General features: G+C 42.5%; 1 protein-coding gene across 1 annotated transcript in view; it reads left to right on the top strand.

Annotated features, from left to right (window-relative positions):
• Positions 1 to 12,355, top strand: part of crocc2 (ciliary rootlet coiled-coil, rootletin family member 2) — a 266,817-nt gene extending 254,462 nt beyond the window's left edge. The window contains exons 32-34 of the mRNA XM_078210134.1: positions 6,834 to 6,975; positions 10,403 to 10,572; positions 12,188 to 12,355. Coding sequence (XP_078066260.1) covers positions 6,834 to 6,975; positions 10,403 to 10,572; positions 12,188 to 12,271 — 396 coding nt within the window. The 3' untranslated portion in view covers positions 12,272 to 12,355. The remainder of the gene's footprint in view (positions 1 to 6,833; positions 6,976 to 10,402; positions 10,573 to 12,187) is intronic.
• The last annotated feature ends 8,734 nt before the right edge of the window (positions 12,356 to 21,089 follow it).

Below are 21,089 nucleotides of genomic sequence, written 5' to 3'. Positions count from 1 at the left end.
TCAGCACAATGAGGCGAAGTGTGATGCTGCCTCTTCATGAGGAAGGGCAAGCCAACTTGTGTTACTTATCCACAACAACTGGTGGGGATGCACCCAGTGACTTGCTGCCTATTGTGGTACTGAGCCAGGGGTTTTGAATTTGATTGAATGTTGAGTTCAACCATTTCACACTGTAAACTCTATCCCCATTTTGTTTGTTTTACTTTATCTGTTGCAGCACACCTTCTCTCGGCACATCTTTGGTTTCAATGTCTATTGCCCTATCATCATTATCTTTGGTCAGGATAACTAACATTTTTGTCATTCAATCTTTCCTGCCTCCCACCCTATCACAGAATTTCCTTTCGTCCTGATCCCACCCACCCTTTACTCAGAACTTTAGAATTCCGAGAATTCCGGACTACATCTCTAACTTTTCCCAGTTCTGAGGCAAGGCCGCAGATCAGAAGTGTTAACTGTGTTTCTCTCTCTATACAGATGCTGCCTGAGCCACTAAGTTTTTTATTCCACCATTTTCTGCTTCTGGCTTTGATTCCTTGCTGTGTTCACCAAACTGCTCAAGAATAGAATTCCTGAGTTAGGAAAGGCACAGAAGGGATAAGGAGGGAAATCAGTCAGCTTTCAGTGTGCTCTGCTGCAAAGTACATACATGAGAGAATGATCAGACTTGGCTGTGATCATTCACTGTCTAGGTTCAAACTAGATCACCGTCTTTAAGATCCTGAGGGCTATTGACAAATTGGATGTGGAGAGGATGTTTCCTCTTGTTGGAGAATCTAGAACTAGGGGTTACTGGGTCACTCATTTAAGAGAGAGATGAGGAGAATTTTTATTTCACAGAAGGTCATGAGTCTCTGGAATTCTGCACCCATTGTCTTTTGAGGAAGGAAGTTTTTGAATATATTAAAGCCAGAGCTAGATAGATTCATGTTTAACAAGGGGGTTAAAGATTATTGGGGGGTTGGGAGGGAGGAAGGTAGGCAGGAATGTGAGGTTGAAGTTACAATCAGATCTTATTAAATGGCAGAGCAGGCTCAAGGGGCCTTCAACCTTCTTTCCGCTAAGGAAAACAGTTCTAATTTCTCAAATCTATTTGCATAACTGAAGATCCTCAATGCTGGAACCATTCTCATTAATCTTTTGTGCACTCCCTCTGATGCCTTCACATCCTTTCTAAAGTGTGGTGCCCAGAATTTGGATAATACTCTAACTGAGGCCGATCCAGTGACTTGTATGAATTCAGCATAACTTTATTGCTCTTGTACTCTTGGCTCCTATTAATAAAGCCAGAATACAGAGTGTTTTATTAACTGCTCTAAGCCTATCCTGCAACCTTCAATGATTTATGCATATATATGTAGAAACATAAAATATAGGAGCAGAGTAAGCCATTCAGCTATTCTTTAAGGCAAAGCTGTGACAAAAAATGGGCATTGGTCCACAATGTATTCAACTGACACAGAACAAGACCACATTTCATCACATCAGTTTTCTAAAATATGACTGCAATGTGTTTTGGTGAATTGAGATTCAGTCCTTGGATCAGGTCAGTGCTTGTTCTAAGTCACCTGGATTGTCAATAAAGAGCACACACGATGTGTGCAATGCAGCACAACATCAAAACTGGTTGGTAGTATTCCCCTCGGCAGCTGCTGTTGTTTTTGATCATTGCAGCCGATGCAGTTTCTCAATTACCTTTACTTGCTACAAAAATGAATCAAGGTCCATTTACTTAGTACCCTGCACCTGGCCAGGATGGCCATCGACTTTTGAACTGTAGTAGCTTTTACTTAGGCAAGTGTGGCACACAGAAAGCCCTCACAAGTGAAAATCAGATGAGTTACTAATTAATCTGCTTTTAGTCATGTTGCTTGAGGGATCATTTGCTGTTTATGGATCTTTTATGTCCACCTGAACATGTGAGATAGGACTTCAATATAACATCCCCCCTGAAAAATGAAGAACTGTTTCAGAACTGTACTCTAGTGTCAATTAGACTAGTGATTCCCAACCAGTGTGGAAGACCCCCCCACTCAAGTGTGCCATGTAAAAAGATTCAAAATGATTAAAAATTCATGTAATTAAACTAAAGCTAACCTTCATCTTCAGTTAATCTTCAGGACCCAATGAACCCCGAGCCTCCCGCACGTGTGTCAGCTGGGAAACAACTGCAAATGCATGGTTTACATTTTTTACGTTAGTCTGGCCCATGCACAGGGCCAACAGGACTTGGAGCTGAAGGCAAAGGTCCCATACGCCTGCACAAAAAGCGAAAACTCAAAATGGGCACAAAAACCCTGAAAGAAGCAAGAGAGGCAGGAAAGTGAAAAATGGCATATGCTGTTTTGAAAATCACAATACAGAAACTATGCCAATAACTTGTCTCTATAGTTATTTTTAACTAATGCCTAGATATGGGATTAACATTATGCTGGAACTTCTGTCCTACACTTCGGCTTTCTCCCCTTTTTTTAATTACATTACTGCTTTTTTCTCTTACTTCATTTTTCCACCTGAGGTAATAGTGCTCAAAATATTACAAAAAGCAAAATACTGCAATTGCTGGAATCTGACAGAAGAAGAAAACTGCTGGAAAAACTCAGATAACCAGGCAGCATCTATGGAGAGAAACAATCAACATTCATACTGATGACCATTTCAAAATATTAATGAATCTTAATGAACTGGATAGATTATTTGTGAACAGTGTTTTTAAGGAAATCAAGCTTCCCTTTTATACAATTTACATTTATATTGTATTGTTTACATTTTTCCATGTCAATGGCCCAGGTTTTGTGATAGCTGGAACTGAAGCTATTAGTATTCAGTATTATGGTGGAAATCTGACAGGCTGAAAATTGTCCCAAAAAAATATTTTGCTAGAGGGCAGTTCAGAGAAAATAGGAAGTGTGCCTCAAAATTATTTTATAATATAAAGGTTTGCCGTGGCACATAAAAGATTGAGAACCGCTGGACTAGACTAAATGCTCAAGTCACGAGAGGGGTTTGAAGCCACAACCTGCTCCCTCAGAGATTAACATGCTACCACTGAGTGAAGGTAACACATTTCCAAAGCAAGCTAGTTCACTCCAGGTTTGGAAAGCCCATGGTACTCCTTGATTTTAAACTCAGCCCTTTTGATGTTCAGACATCATGAACTTTTGGTGGCCCTCTTTGATCCTGTCCACTGCTTAAAATCTGACACGGTGGCACAGTGGTTAGCACTGCTGCCTCACAGTGCCAGGGACCCCGGTTCGATTCCCGGCTTGGGTCACTGTCTGTGCGGAGTCTGCATGTTCTCCCCGTGTCTGTGTGGGTTTCCTCTAGGTGCTCTGGTTTCTCCCCTACAGTCTGAAATGTGCATGGGCCAGTCTGGTTAGGTGCATTGGCCGTGCTAAATTCTCCCTCAGTGTACCTGAACAGGCACCAGAATGTGGCAACTAAAGAATTTTCACAGTAGCTTCATTGCAGTGTTAACGTAAGCCTACTTGTGGCACTAATAAATAAACTTTAAACAAAGCTATGTTTTCATTGTAATATGGTATGAAGCTGCAAGCGGCTACGGATTTTCACTTCCAGGGCCTGAGTGCAGTCTGCAGTCAGATTGTTAATGAGAATCCTTATTTACACACCAGCATTAGGCATCAGAATGAAGCCTCTCTTGCTCACAGTTGCTACTTGGCGACAAGGTGGCTATGTTCGGGGATTGATGATCCAGGGGAAGTCAATTTAAATGGTAGTTTGCAATTTAGAATTCAGTTCGCAACAGTTTGCAAATATATAGTTGACTTAAGTCAGAATTGGTTGTAAAAACCAAACAGTTTGGTAATGCCTGTAAGGGAGGGAAACCTGCTGGTCTTTAGCCATTCTGACTTGTATGCGCCTCCAGCCTAGACTGATGTGATTGCTTTTTAACTGCCCTCTGAAATGGCCTAGTAAGCAATTCAGTTGTATCAAATTCAGGCAATTAGGGTTGAGCAGTAAATGCTAGCCTTGTCAGTGGTGCCAAATCTGAAAATGAATGCAAAAAAGAATTCTGCTGCCATCCCAACAAAGGAACTCCACCAAAGTTCCTACATGTGGCCTTGATTCCCTCAGCTCTCTGTGAATGGAACTCACTGATGAGAATGAGGCCTGAGCCTGAATGATGTTCTTTTTCTCAATGCTGCTTTCAACACCAAGCACAATTTGAGGGGGATACTGTAAAGTGATTGAGGGTGCTGTGCTGCTGAACCATTGCAAATATTCCCGTGCTTTGGCTGCAGCATAGGTGGGACAAATGTGCCAGCAATGGGTGAATAGTGTTCATAAGCACCAACAGTGTGCTAGTCACATCACTGACCTGTGTAGTCCTTGTACAAGAATCAGGGAAAAAAAGACTGCAGCCAGGAATGAAAATCATGTTTCCTGAAATTTAAACAGGCATCCATGTGTAAGATTGCAGACTACTAATGACCAACTGCCCGGAGTCAGCTCTCCAATGTATACGGGCAATGACAGGAACTGCTCCATTAGTCATAACGCTCTGGGTTAGACAAGCAATCAGCCAGCATTGCTCACTGTCCAGTCGACTGTCCTTGAGAAGGGAATGTGTTTGGGTGTTTGGATAGTGGTACACCCCCTCCCCACATCTGAAGATCTTGACAACACTCATTGTCTTGGCTCCCACACATGGGATGGCCAATTGGATATCAGAAAGCAGTTGACACCGATGGATCTAAAAGCCACTGTGAGCCAAAGCTCGATTTAGTAAAGATGATGAGGTTGACAGTGATTGACATCTTTGTGAAGGAGAAACAGACAACTGAGGCTACCCTCATCAAAAACATGGCAACTAGCATGGGGCGGGTGATTGTATCTACAGCTCCTATCTGGCAGCTTATCACTTCCCCAAATGCCAAAATCCATAGCAAAAAATGGGACTAGAAGGTCCAGAATAACTTGTATACTGTAAAATCTGAGCAACAATACTGTCAAAACCCTGTCCCAGAAAGAGGTGTCCCATTGGTGATAGTGAGAGAAAGCCAGATGTTCCTTCAGATCAAAGGTCCCTCCCCAAAATCATTAATCTAATTGTCATCTTTTGTGAGTCATAGAAAGTGTTTGCACTGTGTTTGAAAACTGGTGCCTGACTGTATACAGTATTGTTCAGGTCTTTGTAGTATAAACATATGGCACATATAGGGTTAATGTGGGACTGAGTACAGTACCTCCCATGCAGTGATGTAAGAGAGCACATGACCCACATCCAAAGTCAGTTGAGTGTTGGACAGAGCCATTGTACACTTTACCGTATATGTTTAAATAGTTCTAAGAGTCAATCAAGACTTACAGTTAACCTACATATGACGACAAAGAGTTATTCAGACTTATCAGGCAGTAACCACCCTACAATAGTCTTGAATATGTTAAAGACCAGTTTTGTTTATTGCACTCAGTATATATTTCTTCAGATATTAAAAGCAAAATACAGTAGATGCTGGAAATCTGAAATAATAGCAAAAATAGCTGGAAATACTAAGCAGGCCAGGCAGCATCCCACCTGAACTGGGAAAAAAGTTTGAAATGTAAGTTTTTCTGCTCTTTGCACATTTTCGGATGGTGAGCTTTATGGTGTCTCAGCTGTAAAAGTGGTCTCCCTTCGCAGCCACTAGACTTCAATCTGATGGTTCACAAACTGCTCTAATTGCCCTTCATGCATTGTTCATACTCACCTCATGTTACTGAGGCAAGTCTTTGCATTAGTGATAGAACACGTAGTGATGAGCCAGAAGGTGTAAGGGTCAAGCCATGTTTCAGGCAGACACTGAGTAGAGACTGGAGCTCTGACTCTGGGATGATATCCAGCAGGACACTCATATCCAGTGGCTGTGGTTGGTCCACTCCCTTCATTGTAGGGTTGTGGGCACCCTTGAAACCTTCTGGCTGTATATAGGACTTACTAGTCTATTGGATGGTGTAAAACTGGCTGTCGGCAAGGAAGGAGTCTTCACATCGTGGTCTATCAGGCTGTTAATCAGCCTGCGAATCCTTTCATTACTTCACACTTTCAGGAAAGAATGTGGAGATAGGAAAACAACAACCTCTCAAATTACTGCTCAGGTAATTACCCTTTCCTTAGCTGTTCCTCAACTCACCAAGGCTGTGAACAATATACTTTGGTGATTGATCCACCCTACTTCATTTGGCACCAGGACAGGTACCTTAGCAGGTGGTGTGTATTAATGTTCCAGCTAGCTCAGGAAGCTCAAGTGTCATCCTTCAGCTCCCCGCACATCTGTGAAGAAATACACCTTTCACTGTAGTGCTTACCTCTAACTTTCTATTGAGGGCTACAGCCTCAGACAGCATCTTGCTCAAGAGTAAAGGGCCCAGCAGGTTACACCACGCAGTAATGTAGACTTGGCTTCTGACTGAGGCTGTCTGATAAACTAGGCACAGTAAGTGATTTTTCTTACTCTATCCCCTCACTATTCTTTCACCCCCACTCACTGTGAAGCAACCTAATTGTGCTTTATTGTTCCCCCTCGCTCGCTGAGACACACCCTCACTCTACTGCCACTCACTGAGACACACCTACAATGTGCTCCTTTAATCCATGCTCCCTTGTTCACTGTGACCCACTGTCACTCTGGCCCTTCAGTGTGCTTCCTCATTCCACGATCCTGCTGCGTCCTGTGACCCACCCTGACACTGACCCCTCAATGAGCCACCTCACTTCATGCCTCCCCTTCACTGTGACCCACCCTCACTATGAGCCTCAATGCTCTCCTTCAGTTTATGCTGTGAAGCACCCTCACTGTACTTTCTCATTGTAACGTTTGTTGTTCCAGGTTGAACGGGACAAGTTGAAGTCTGAAGAAGATGCCCTGCGGCTCTCAGCTGAGAAGGGACAGCTGGATCAGTCTCTCAGCGGTGCAGAAATGGATCTCGCAGAAACACAAAGACAGATTCAGCAGCTGCAGGTCAGCACTAGTTTAAACCAACCACAGGTATTTAATAACCTTAATGGGAGCAATCCTTGAATTCTCTTGCAAATTGCTTGCCATCCATCCTCATTGATTGGCATGAAGTCAGAGACAGGCATATTAGCACCAAACCAGAAATTAAAGCAGTTCTTCTCCCTACTGCACCTTTGCCTAGCTCCAAGCCTCTAACAGTCATCACCTCCACATACATTGCTCCCTCTGTTCCTCTGATATACATAACAGCAGTCGCAGTCCACTCAGCCATCGAGCCTGCTCTGTCATTAAATTAGTTCTTGGCTGGTTCTTATCTCAACTGCATTTATTTATCTTGATTCCATATCCCTTAAAACCCAAATCAATGACATGTTCAATTGGCCCAACATTCACAATCTTTTGAGGGAGAAAGTTCAAGATTTTCACTCCCTATTTTTTGCATTCTTTCAAGAGACGTGAGATTTGCTTGCATGGCCAGTATTTGTTGCACATCCTTAATTGCCCTTGAGAAGGTGAATTGTCTTGATGAACCACTGCTATCCATGTGGTGTAGGCACATCTACAATGCTGTTAGGGAAGGAGTTTCAGGATTTTGACCTAGTGACAGTTAAGGAACGACAATACATTTCCAAGTCAGAAGGGAGTTTTGTTTGGAGGGGAACTTACAGGTGGTGGATTCCCATGTGTCTCCGGCCCTAGTCCTTCTAGATGGTAGTGGTCATGAGTTTGAAAGGTGCTGTCTGAAGAGCCTTGGTATGCTGCTGCAGTGCATCTTGTAGATGATACACACTGCTACCAATGTGCGCCAATGGTGGAGGAAATGAATGTCGAAGGTGTGGTTTGGGTGCCAATCAATCCTCCCGGATGATGCCAAGCTTTTTGAGTGTTGTTGGAGCTATACTCATCCAGGCAAAGGGAGCGTATTCCACCACACTCCTGACTTATGCCATTCAGATGGTGGACAGGCTTTGGGGAATCACAAGTTGAGTTAACTGTCGCAGGATCCTTAGTATTTATATGGCTTGTCCAGTTCTGTTTCTGTTGAAGAAGCCGAGTTAGATCATCCACTCGATACTTCTGACTAATGGTGGTTGCAAATGCATCAGCCTTGTCTTTTGCACTGGTTTACTGGGCTCCCCCATCATTGAGGATGGGGATATTTGTAGAGCCCCTTTCTCTGTCAACAGATTCCCTGTTTCCCTTGCTGTGCCAGTATCAGCTTGCATTTACAGCAATTTGCCATGGGAAAAAAAACTTAAACATGGAAGGGCAAGGCTAACTAACAGCAGATGCCATTACATCTTGACTGCAGCAATAGGTGGACCAATATATTTGTCCAAGTATTAATAAGCATATTACAGGCAGGATGAAGATCCTCAACCGCTGTGACTGAAATAATCAATTGCTTTGCCTCAATCAAAAAGAGCCATTTAAAATCTCAAAAAGAGAATTACAACCCAGAGTGACACTGAATATCAAGCTGACATTGCGTGTTAATAGTACCCAGGATGGGATGGGCCCAGTTGACAGCGCATGATGTATTTCACCATCTGCGATCTACTTTAATACAGCTTGCCCAGCCTCATCCCTGGCCTGGTCGGAAATCAGAAGTGGCAGCAGGAGCCTCCTGGTATATTTTTCAACTCAGACCACCCATATTACACTGGCTTCCTCCTAAAAGATGGATACAAAAACCTGATGGTGAAAACAACAGCTACAGAGATATCCCTTGTGGAACATGACAACTGATCAGCTGGGCATGGGATCGACTTCTTCTGCATTTTAACATGCTTGAAGTTGAAAAACCATCTTAAGCAACCTGTTTTACTCTTGCAAGGGAACTGACTGAGAAATATTCGACAGCCTCTGGCCATCTCCTGTGCCAGTCCCCTTCTCTGTTTCCTGACTGCTGGTTTGAGAAAATGGCTGAAGAATTTACATGCCACCACCTTCTAAGCTGCTGATAGTCTCCATTTTCTGATTAGAGATGACTATTCCCAATTGGAAATTTGGTGAGAATCAATTTACCTGGATCTCTTCCCATTTTCACTTTCCAATACAGGGATTTGACTTGGTGAGAGAAACGACAGGCCATTTTAGTGGGTGCATCCATCTACTGAGTACACAATGAGGGGTGACATTATGGCTCTGAATTTCCTTGGTCCGGTGTAAATATGCCGGAAGTGCAGCAGAAACTCCATCAGCCAGATTCAGATGGATTTTTTTCGACCTGCGGAATAGACATGCAAGATGGATGTCCAACAATGGTATACCGAGCTTCAATAAACATCTTTATAAAAACCTGGTGTCAGAGGTTTAAGACTAAAGAGAGAATTTTGAATGGACGGTCAAATACTCAATGCATTGAGTATAGATTGCATAGATTGAGTATAGATTGCATTGTTGGGGCTGCAGGAAGATTAGTGCTTTGGGACATCCTGTGGTTATGAAAATTGCCATATAACCTCAAATCCTTTATTTCTTTCTCCATTAAATATGACCGAATAAAGAAAATTATAATGTCAGACTAGACCCTGGGAGCTCTGCTGAAATGCCATCAGAGATGTTTCAATGTCCTTCGGGTCTTGCCTCCCTCAGAGGAGGTCTTAATTACTGAGGATAGAAATTTCCATTGTTGCTCCTTGTATGATAATTTCAAATCACTTGCTATCTTAGAGGAAGCAAAAAGCTGGTTTCAAGTTGAGGTTTACATTGAACATGTGTGGAAAGGAATTTGGTAACTGTGCATCGACGGAATAGTTTTGCAGTTGGCAGGGAGCTTTGCTGGAGATAGAACCTAGTTGTGAAAGGTATTGTCACTCTTCCATCCCTAGCTTTGTAGCTCTTTATCTTCTCATGGGACTCGCAGTGCAGTAATCCCAGCAGACTGGGAGCCACATCAACCATGGCTCAGTTCATTGTACTCTCACCCCTAGGCCAGAAGATTGTTGGTTTCAAGTCCCAGCACAGGGACTGAACACAAAATTGAAGGCTGATACTCTAGTACAGCACTGAAGGAGTGTTGTACTGTTGGAGGTGCCTATTGGATGAAATGTAAACCAAGGTTCCCTTTTCCCTCTGAAGTGTATGTGAAAGATCCTAAGGTAGAAGAAGAGCAGGGGAGTTTTCTCCAGTGTCCTGGCCAATACTTATCCCCACACAGCAATACAAAATCAAGTTATCAGTGCTGTTTCTGAAAACTTGCTGTGCACAAATTGGCTGCTGAAATTTCCTACGTTAGAACAATAATTACGTTCCAGAAGTAGTTAATTGGTTGTAATGCACTTTGAGACCTTTTGTAGTTATGAAAGGTGCTATATAAATACAAGTCCTTCTTTTATAAGGCACAGGAGCATGCTCCATCTGGCCGAAAGCACTTATCTCAGAATACTTTGCTCATTCATGTAAGGGTTGGCTTCCTTTTTGACAGGGTCTGACAGCTGAAATGGAGCGGAGTCACGGTCTGAGACTGATTGAGCTGACAGCCCGTCACCATCAGGAGCTGGAAAAGGAAACCGAGCGCCTGCGGAGTGCACACCAGCAGGCGGAGAGGACACTTGAGGCCAGGGAACATGCCCATAGGCAGCGTGTGAAGGAGCTGGAGGAACAGGTATGTGCTGTATACGTCTGGCTTACCGTTCAAAGTCAAAAGCTGACAAGAAACTGTAGCACTTTATCTTCTCCTCAGTGGCACAAGACTTGAGCGCTCAGAAATAAGGGGATTTAGCTCAGTCTTAAAGCTATGAAAAGAATAGGCAGGGTAAACATAGCCACATATTTCCATTGACAGGTATATTAAAGACAAGAGGTCAAGATCTTAAGATAAGAACAAGGTACACAAAGCGGTGAGATTCGAGGGCATTGATTCACACAAAGACTCATTGGAATGTGAAATGTTTTGCTACAAGTGGCAGGCAATTCCAGGACTCAAAAGATATTAAATGAAACAAAAACACAAAAGAGGAGGTGGGAAAAGCAAAAATACAGGACTGGAGAATGGAAAGTAAATGGGACTGCCTGACTTTATAGCCCCTGACAAGGGCCTAAAATCAGTGGAGACAAGGTCGGCCAAATGTGTGCATTTAAAAGGATGTTTTCTGCGTTACCTTTCTCCCAAAAAACACATATTTCAATATTCAAGTTTGCTATTGGCTGGTATCAACTCATTTTAAACTGAAATCTGCTGTTATTTGAGAAAACATTTAGCCTCAAATTAAGTTGTTTGGTTGTGTGTTGTATCTGCAGAAGTAGGGACACTACAATTGGCACCAGCCTTCCTCAGAAATGGAGGTGTTGATGAGAAGTATTCAGCATTCCCATTCCTGATTACTGTACAGTGCCACTATGCTGAACAGTTTTTGTATGATTCCAAGTGAGGACAAGATCAGGCTCAACTGTGGCACTATCTCCTGTCTCATTGTCAAAGCCAATATGATTGGGCATCTGGAGAAGGAGCAAACATTCATTGGCCTAGGGCCAACAGCTATAGCACAAAAAACTGGGAGTGCGGGCAGCGGGAGGTCGGAATGTGAAATGAAATCAAATTTAATGTTGAAAGTTGAAAGCAAATTTTCCATGAGTCCGGAAATTCTGTTTAGAGCTGCCAAGTCCAAAGTTTGGCATAGAATCATAGAATCCCTACAGTACAAGGCCATTCAGCCCACCGGGTCTGCATCAACTCTCCAAAAGAGCATTCCACCCAGACCCTTCCCTCCACCCAATTCTACAACCCTACGCATTTACCATGGTCAATCCAACTAACCTACATCATCGGACACACCAAGGAACAATTCAGCAATGCCAATCCACCTAACCTGCACATCTTTGGACTGTGGGAGGAAACCAGAATATCCAGAGGAAATCCATGCAGACATGGGGAGAATATGCAAACTCCACATAGAGAGAGTCACCTGAGGTCAGAATCGAACCCAGGTCCCTGGCACAGTGAGTCAGCAGTGATAACCACTGTGCCACCATACCAGCCTAAAAAATATTATCACAAATTTGCATGTCATTGCAATTTATCATAGCAAAAGGAGCCAGAGAACTGAGATTGAAGATGAGTCCTAATCTATCAAAAGGTGCCCTGATTTTATAAATTACTAGCCCTTTAGTCAAAAGGCAAGAGTCAAAGTGAATTCACATGGAGAACCTATTCAAAGGATATTGTTGTGGTGCTCCATTAAACCAATTCACCAGGTTACTTAAATGTTTTGCTTGTTTAGGTGGCCATCCTTCAGGAGCAGTTGGATCAGGAGATGAGGAGAAGACAGGCCTACATTGCTCAAATGCTCAGGTCAGGCAAGTAGCAGCGTGGACCAGAACACATGCCTTCAGTCTGCACAGGTGGAGCCAGTGGATAGTTGTGAACTTGCTCAATGTCAGATTAAGAATTCACACAACAAGGCGTCTAGCTCAAGGAGAGCTGGGTGACCATTCTCATAAAAACACAGCTTGTGAAACCTTTAGTTTGCACTTCAAATTATACAAAGTCATTGACCCAACACGTCCCCAACCAACATTAAATGCACAGCAATGTAAGGGATTAACCCTTGCATTGGGATGGATGCAGGTACTAGTCATAGGGTTGTGCTGAACCCTTCCATTTGTTCCAGCTCATCTTGTTTGAAAACCAGTGTGATTTCCAAACCTCACGGCAACTGCAAAGGTCACTGCTCCTTCTTGCATATAACTTCAATACTGTGAAAAGACCAATATCTTATAATTTCCAGGTTGAGAACTGTCTGAAACCTCCCCAAACACTGTTGATCTCTGCCTCTGTCAGGCTAGAGACTCTAGCATTTTACAGATTCTGTTGTCCCCTTTGCTCACGTAACTAGCCTTGGAAATCCAAAGAAATTTAAAGAGGGAAGGATGTTTCAGATGAGTACATACTATAACCAACAGGAGTGTACCATACTTAAACTTTATGTCGACCTGCACTTTGGATCTTTGCTACTCTGCCTTGTTGCTGTCATTATTGAGAGCTTCCCTATCTGTTCCAGAGCAGCTTAATTGGAAGTTACATGCTGGAATTTTGGATCAGGCCGACTGTCATAGGATCCATTGGAACCATGATGAGGGCTGGCTTCTCCTCACCTTCAGTTACCATGGCGTCTGGATTGTCCAGGTCAGGGAGAATGTCTAGGCCAGTTGGAAATCACAGTTCCTGTCATGGAGCCACTCAGGCTCACCTTGTGCAATGACCCACCAATGACTAAACATATTTCAGCTCCTTCTTACTGAAGCTGTCTTAGCAGTCCAAGAAACCCAAATGTGTGCATGGCTGAGCCATTGTACCAGGGGATCTCAGGTTTGATCCCTGTCCTGTGCTGAGGTAGCCGATATGACCTGGATGGCAATGGTGATGGTCATTTACCCTCAAGACTTCACATGCTGGAAGAAACATCAGCTGGCTCCCACAGCTAATTCTGTTGCCCGCCTCACAAAGCAGTTGGATGCCTTTTGACCTCTGGAAATGACTGGATCAGGCTCAGCCTCCTGCCAACTGTCAGATAACTTGGTAACAGTTACTGTCTAGGTAACTAGGAATAGATGAAAAATGCTGACCTCCAGAGATGACCGCATCCAGAGAGCAAATATTTTCTTTTATTAAAAAAACTATGAGTGCCTGTGGGTCAAAGCTGGCTGCGTTGTTGTTGTGATTAATCTCAAGAAGCTGTCACATGGCTCACTTAACTAATCATTTAAAAAGTGCATCATGTTACGAGCCACCATGACTCTGTTTGGTTAAATTTTATCGTTCAGAGCAAAGAAATTCCCAATACATCACCAGTGGCTCTGATTCAGCTGGACATCACTGGATTCTGCATATTTTCCCCTCCTAAACCCGAGAGAACCTGAACGTCCAGGTAGCTTCTGCCAGAGAACTGCTTAAATTGGGTCAACTCAGACAGCCAGATTGGAGAGGCAGGCAAGCAGGCAGGGGCTGAAGTTTCAAACTCACTGGGGATTCATCAAAATTCCCAGGCTGTGACTTAAGAAGCAGAGTAAGGGTGTCACCATGTTAATACAAGAATGGATTATGGGATGGTATCCTACAATGACTCCAGAACATTGTTTAGAAAGTTTCAGTTCTTACCACTTAGTCACGGTGGAAGAGGAGAAATGGTAATATTCAGTGATTCAGTCTGAGCAAGGGTTGCCAAGTTCAATGTTCATTCCAAGGAATTTAAAACAGGCTCAAGTTTGTCATCCAATGATAATGTTCCCAATTTTCCATCTATCTGATTGGCACCTTCTTCTTTGTTGATCTCACATGCTCTTCTGCTTCCTCACTGTGTTGCAATTAAGATTAATCTCTCACTCTAACTCCATCTTTTACAGGACATCCACAACTATGGATCTCTGCATTCCTTCATCTCCCTTTTCTCCTAAACATGCAGGGTTTTAATGACCATTGTTTAATTACAACTTCTGGATTTATCTCACCTTTCTCCTCACTCCTAACAACTACACCCTTGAAACAAGTATAAAAGTGGAATCATTCCTTGGGACAGTTTATTGCTCATAGCTGGTGATGTTGAATCTCTATCAATGCCAGCAAGAGAGAATCCAACCATCTTCCCTTGACATTCAATGGCATTACCACTTCTGAATCCCCCACTAGAGGAAGGCGATGCCCTAGTGATATTAACGCTGGACTATTAATCCAGAAACTCATCAATGTTCAGGGGTCCTGGGTTCGAATCCCACCATGGCAGATGGTGGAATATGAATTCAGTAAAAATGATCTGGAATTAAGAACCTACTGATAACCATGAAACCATTGTCGATTGTTGGAAAAACCCATTTGGTTCACTAATGTCCTTTAGGAAGGAAATTTGTCTTCCTAACCTGGTTTGGCCTACATGTGACCCCAGAGCCATAGCAATATGGTTGACTCTCAACTGCCCTCAGGCAACTAGGGATGGGCAATAAATGCTGGCCAGCCAGCGCCGCCCAAATCCTATGAATGAATTTTTTAAAAATCACAGAATCACAGAACTGTCACAGTGCAGAAGGAGGCCATTTGGCCCATTGTGTCTGCACCAGCTCTTCAAACAAGTATTATAACTTAGTGCCATCCCCCTGTCTTTCTCCCACATCCCTGCACATTGTTTCTATTTGAGTAATCATCTAATGCCCTCTTGAATGCCTCAATTGAACCTGCCTCCACCATACTTCTAGGCAGTGCATTCCAGACTCAAACCAATCATTGTGTGAAAAAGTTTTTTCTCACATCACATCTGCTTCTTTTGCAAATCACTTTAAATCTGTGCCCTCTCCTTCTTGATCCTTTTATGAGCAGGAACAGTTTATCCAGCTCGATTCTGTCCAGCCCCCTCATAACTTTGAACATCTCTATCAAATCTCCCCTTAGCCTTCTTCGCTTCAAGGAGAACAATCCCAATCTCTCCAATCTACCCTCATAATTGAGGTTTTTCATCCCTGGAACCATTCTTCTATCCTGGGAGTTACCATTGACCAGAAACTGAATTGGACTAGCCATATAAATATGTGGCTACAAGAGCAGGAAATTCGGTGATGAGTAACTCACCTCACTTATACTCCTGACTTGACCAACTGTAAGGTTAAAACAAGGAATGTGATGGAATACTCTCCACTTCCTGGATGAGTGCAGCTCCAACTCAAAAGTCTTGACACAATCTAATTCAAAGCAGCCTGCTTCATTGGCACCCCATCTACAACCTTCAACATTCACTCCCTTCACCACCGATGCACAGTAAGAGTTGTGTATACCATCTACAAGTTGCAATGTAACACCTCACCAAGGCTCCTTAGACAGTGCCTTCCAAACCAGCAACCTCTACCCTGAGAAGGACAAGGGCAACAGGTGCATGGAACATCACCACCTGCAATTTCCCTCCCAGTCACAAATCATCCTCACTTGGAAATATATCGCCATTCCTTCACTGTTGCCGGGTCAAAATCCTCAAACTCCCTTCGTAACAGCACTGTGGGTGTACCTACATCACATGGACTGCAGCATTTTAAGAAAGTGGTTCATCATCACCTCCTCAAGGACAATAAATGCTGGCCTAGCCAGTGATGCCCACATCCCATGAAAGAATAAAACAACAATTCTAATAGATAGCCCTCCAAAATACTAGAGTCAGTCCTTACTGAACCTAGAGCCCAATTAAAGTGAAATATCCAGTCAGTGTCAGATTTTAACTTTGTCTTGTCCATACACTGTTCAGAAGACTTCAGATATGTTCAATAAAAACAGGATCTTGAATATGGGGCTGACTGGAAAATAGTTATTATTAAGAATCGATACAATAGGTGGATGAACAGTTAATCCATTCAACATCCTGACAATTTTATAAAACCAACTCCTCCACAGAGAGAAGATTTCAACAGGTAAAGCATCATGGATTTTCATTGTCTTTTACCAGTATTGTCTTAATCACCCTTTAACTAGTTGTATTGCTGTGGTACATTTAATATGCTGAATAGCTACTGGTCAGGTCAGACTGTGTGTTTGATGGCCTGATCCAATATTGTGTTAAACTCTTAGAAGGAATATAACCAAATGTATTCCTAGAATGTAAGCCAAAATTAATCGGTGTTAACGTGAAATTTTTGTATAGTTTTGTAATATGATTAAAATTCAGATTTTTAAAAATTAATAGCTGGTTATATTGTGGATTTAACCAGATGTGCCTCAGTCATTGAGAGTATTATATTCTCAGTACCAAGCTGCCATGGTTGGTCAAACCAGATACCAAATCCGTGTTTAACTATTGACTGACCTTAGTGGAATATATATTGGTCGGTCATAGTTTCAAAATAAATCAAATATTTACTCAATACCCTTTTGGAACTTCAAATTCAATCTACTCCCACTTTTCTTTCAGGCAAAGCATTCCAGATTATAACAACATGCTGCTTAAAATATTCTCCTCATCTTTCCTGGATTCTTTCATCAATTATCTCAAATCTGTGTCCTCTGGTTACTGGCCCTCCTGCCAGTGGAAACATCTGTGCCATTACCTCTGCATTGGCTGTAAAAACTGGCAATGGCTATTGTCAATGAATACTTCCAGTCTAGAAGGGTGGTGAAGGTTATTTTTTAAAAATATATCGTTGTCCTAAATTTTTATAAATTGATCAACTGCACAAGATTTTTAAAAACCCATGTGTCCTTTCTCAACTCATTCCCAGCCATGTGTAACACACACAACATATGCCAGATGTCCATTTCACAAAGGGGAGGCATTATAAATTAGTCCCATGCTCTTCTGCAAAGCACTCAGAAGCAGGACCCTACTAATTCTGTGACTTATTTTACCCTTGCAATAGAGGCACAGTAACATAATGGTTAAGTTACTGGACTAATAATCCAAAGGCTGGACTGATGGTCCTAGTTCATAACATACAATGGCAGCTGGAAAGTTTAAATTCAACTGAAGCAAAAAAATCTGGAATTAAAAATGTAGAAGCAGTAATGGTGATCACAAAACTAACCAAATTGATGTAAAAACTGGTTCATTACTACCTGTGGAGATGCCAGCGTTGGACTGGGGTAAATACAGTAAGAAGTCTCACAACACCAGGTTAAAGTCCAACAGGTTTATTTGGTAGCAAAAGCCACTAACTTTCGGAGCGCTGCTCCTTCGCCAGGTGAGTGGGAGTTCTATTCACAAACAGGGCATATAAAGACACAAACTCAATTTACAAAATAATGGTTGGAATGTGAGTCTTTACAGGTAATCAAGTCTTAAAGGTACAGACAATGTGAGTGGAGAGAGTGTTAAGCACATGTTAAAGAGATGTGTATTGTCTCCAGACAGGACATTAGTGAGATTTTGCAAGTCCAGGCAAGTCGTGGGGGTTACAGATAGTGTGACATGAACCCAAGATCCCGGTTGAGGCCGTCCTCATGTGTGCGGAACTTGGCTATCAGTTTCTGCTCAGCGACCCTGCGGTGTCATGTGTACACAGAGACTGATAGCCAAGTTCCACACACATGAGGACGGCTTCAACCGGGATCTTGGGTTCATGTCACACTATCTGTAACCCCCACGACTTGCCTGGACTTGCAAAATCTCACTAACTGTCCTGTCTGGAGACAATACACATCTCTTTAACCTGTGCTTAACACTCTCTCCACTCACATTGTCTGTACCTTTAAGACTTGGTTACCTGTAAAGACTCACATTCCAACCATTATTTTGTAAATTGAGTTTGTGTCTTTATAGGCCCTGTTTGTGAATAGAACTCCCACTTAACTGATGAAGGAGCAGCGAGCGCTCCGAAAGCTAGTGGCTTTTGCTACCAAATAAACCTGTTGGACTTTAACATGGTGATGTGAGACTTCTTACTGTCATTACTACCTCTCAGGGTAGGAAATCTGTCTCACCCTTATCCTGTCGCACCTATGTGACTCTAGACCCATAATAATGTGGTTGACTCGTAACCTCTGAAATGTGTAGCAAGCCACTCAGTTATACTTAGAAGGCAGCTCACCACCACCTTCTCGAGAGGCAATTAGAGATGGGCGATAAATGCTGGCCTTGCCAGCAGCATCCACATCCAGTGAATGAGTGAAGAAAATTGCTAATGTCCCAAACTAAGCTAATTCAGTGCAGCCTGGAGATTATAGCCTAAGGCTTTCTGAGCTCTGCAGCACATACATAACCCACTAAGTCACAGAGGGAAACTACATATTGTGTTTCTAAATGACGTGGGAACTACATAGCTGGGGGGCATCATTACAGCTTAGATTTTGTGACTTGGAAAAGCCCCTACAAGCGAAGTAAAAGGAGAAATCCCAACTAGTTCCTTGTTTTGTTGTTGTTGGGTTGCTAAGATTCCTGTACTGAGTGCGGTGAATGCAGAATGCTGTTGTACAAAACGAGATTTCAGTTACACACAGCGAGCTCCTGCCACAGCTGTCAGTCCCATGATTACAACATTGGCTCGATTCACTGCAAGAATTCCGAGAATGAAAAGCTCCTTGTTTTTTGGGAAGCTTGTATTTGAAGCCAGGAATTCATGTTGCCAAAGCCTTGCTACTCCTCAGGTCCTTACTGTTGATACAACAGCTAGTTGTGCACTATATTTCAGGGAAATGCAACAACCAATCAACTTACTACACTGACCTCAGTTTAGCCAGTTAAAACTCCAACCAACCGTACGGTTATACTGGAACCTGAAGCACAAGAATGGAGAAGAGTTTACATCATGCATGAATACCTGCCTCTGTTGCTATATGCTGCAAACGTTGGTTATTTTCTTAAGCCCTGTCCATTGCACTTTGCAAAAAATAATGTTGATGGGAACTATGATTTGATTATACACTGAGACAGAGTGGTGCTGGGTGACTGCAGTGGGGATGTATCCTAAGGTTTTCTCAAGTAGTTACTGGATGGTAGATAGTCTTCACTCCTCTATTTCAGAAGCACCAAGCGCTAGAGAAACTTGGTGTGAAAAGCTGAACTAGTAACACTGGTAAGGGCTATTTAATCAGGCAATTGGACATGGTCTCCTAGAGCTAGTTGAAGATTGGCTGAAATCCTTATTATTCCACAACATGCATGACAGGATGATTAGCAGCATGTGTAACAAGGCTCTGTTTTGAAGCTATAGGCAGGAAAACAGGATATTTTAGATGCAGGAAAAGCCCATTAGTCACAAGCCAATCCATTTCTGGCCAATCAATCCTGTTTACCTGCCTCTTCAATCACTTCAGAAACATGCCTCTTTATTTCTTGAACTCATTCATATTACCTGCTTCAGTGTCCTTCTCTGGTAACTTACTCTACAATGCAATCACCCTTTGGGTGAATTAATTGTATGATTTCTCTCATTGGCCCTAATGTTCCGCTTTTAGCTTGTGTACCCTGGGATGGAAACTCTTCATTATCATGAACAACTTACCCTGGGTCAACTTCATCAATCCCGTACGAAAAAACGTCATCAATCTCCTTTGTGGTCTTTGCAGCTTAACATAACAACATTAGCCTCCAGCAGATGTGGACTCCCCATTATTTCCTTCACCTATCAGTAAAGAACTGTCATCTGTTTTCTTGCTTACAAGCAAGAAACTGGCTCCAAGTGGTCTTTATGAGATTCTCTCATCAAAACTCTCTCATAACAGGCAGCAAAAATTGGCATCAAAAACATCTTTGCAGAAAACTTGTATTAGGCCTCCTCTTCTTTGTCCTATTGTTCAAACAGAGAGCCCTCAGCTGTAGAGCTGTTTCCCATACTATTTGTTTCATACCCACTTGGAGATCTACCAGCTGCCTGTGTACGTCCACCAGCATATTGCCTCAATATTTTAACCCCTTTAATGTGCAAGCATTGTATAAAATGTACAAATTATAATGCATAAACGACGGCTTGAAAGGGCTACTTGTCATTAATGCGACAGCTGAGCTTGTTTGTGAAGCATAGGTGCATAGTATTTGGAGTGACAGGTGATAGTTTGAGTTGTAGGTTGTTTCCTACAAAAAGGCATGGACGATACTTTGGATTTATTCCGGTGAGAGATGAAAATTTACTTTCACACAAAATGTAGCAAATGATGGCAAAATCTTGCCAACCCTCTCTGGCAATTCAAGGAAATCTCTTTGCATTTGGACTCAAAGCTGAGTCAGCCGCCGATGTCACAACTCAACCTTGGGTCCCACATCGGTTGAGATGTTGAAGAGATTCTCTTGTTCTTTTATGAACAAGTTTTGTAGCAAAGCTGCTGCAGAAAATCTGTGAAGGGATTGCAGAGCCAGCTGTTTGGTGTTCCCATTGATGGAGAGTACTCATTGCCAGTTCAGTGAGATGTTTGATTTCACTTTTAATATTGACCTGCACTGTAGTTCATTCAGTGTCAGGAATTCATATATGTGTGAGAAAAAGTCAGTGTTACTTTCCACCATTAAGTGAACTCAGGAGTTCCAGCTTAATTTAAAAATCAATTTTTATTATTTTTCTTCCTGGTTATTGAAGGTTCTTGAAGTCCTAGGTATAGCTCATTTTAGCTGGATGAATATGTATGATAGGCCACTCAGCTGTGAGAGCCAGGCTTAGTTATGCATTGAGAGTGTGTCTGTGAAGAATAACTTGACCTCGGAGTTCACAAAAGCGCGCCAAGACTTT

This window comes from Mustelus asterias, chromosome 3 (assembly GCF_964213995.1).
Source record: "Mustelus asterias chromosome 3, sMusAst1.hap1.1, whole genome shotgun sequence".
NCBI classification, from domain to species: Eukaryota; Metazoa; Chordata; class Chondrichthyes; order Carcharhiniformes; family Triakidae; genus Mustelus; species Mustelus asterias.
The sequence above is the reverse complement of the archived record's forward strand: the minus strand, read 5'-3'. Positions and strand labels throughout refer to the sequence as shown.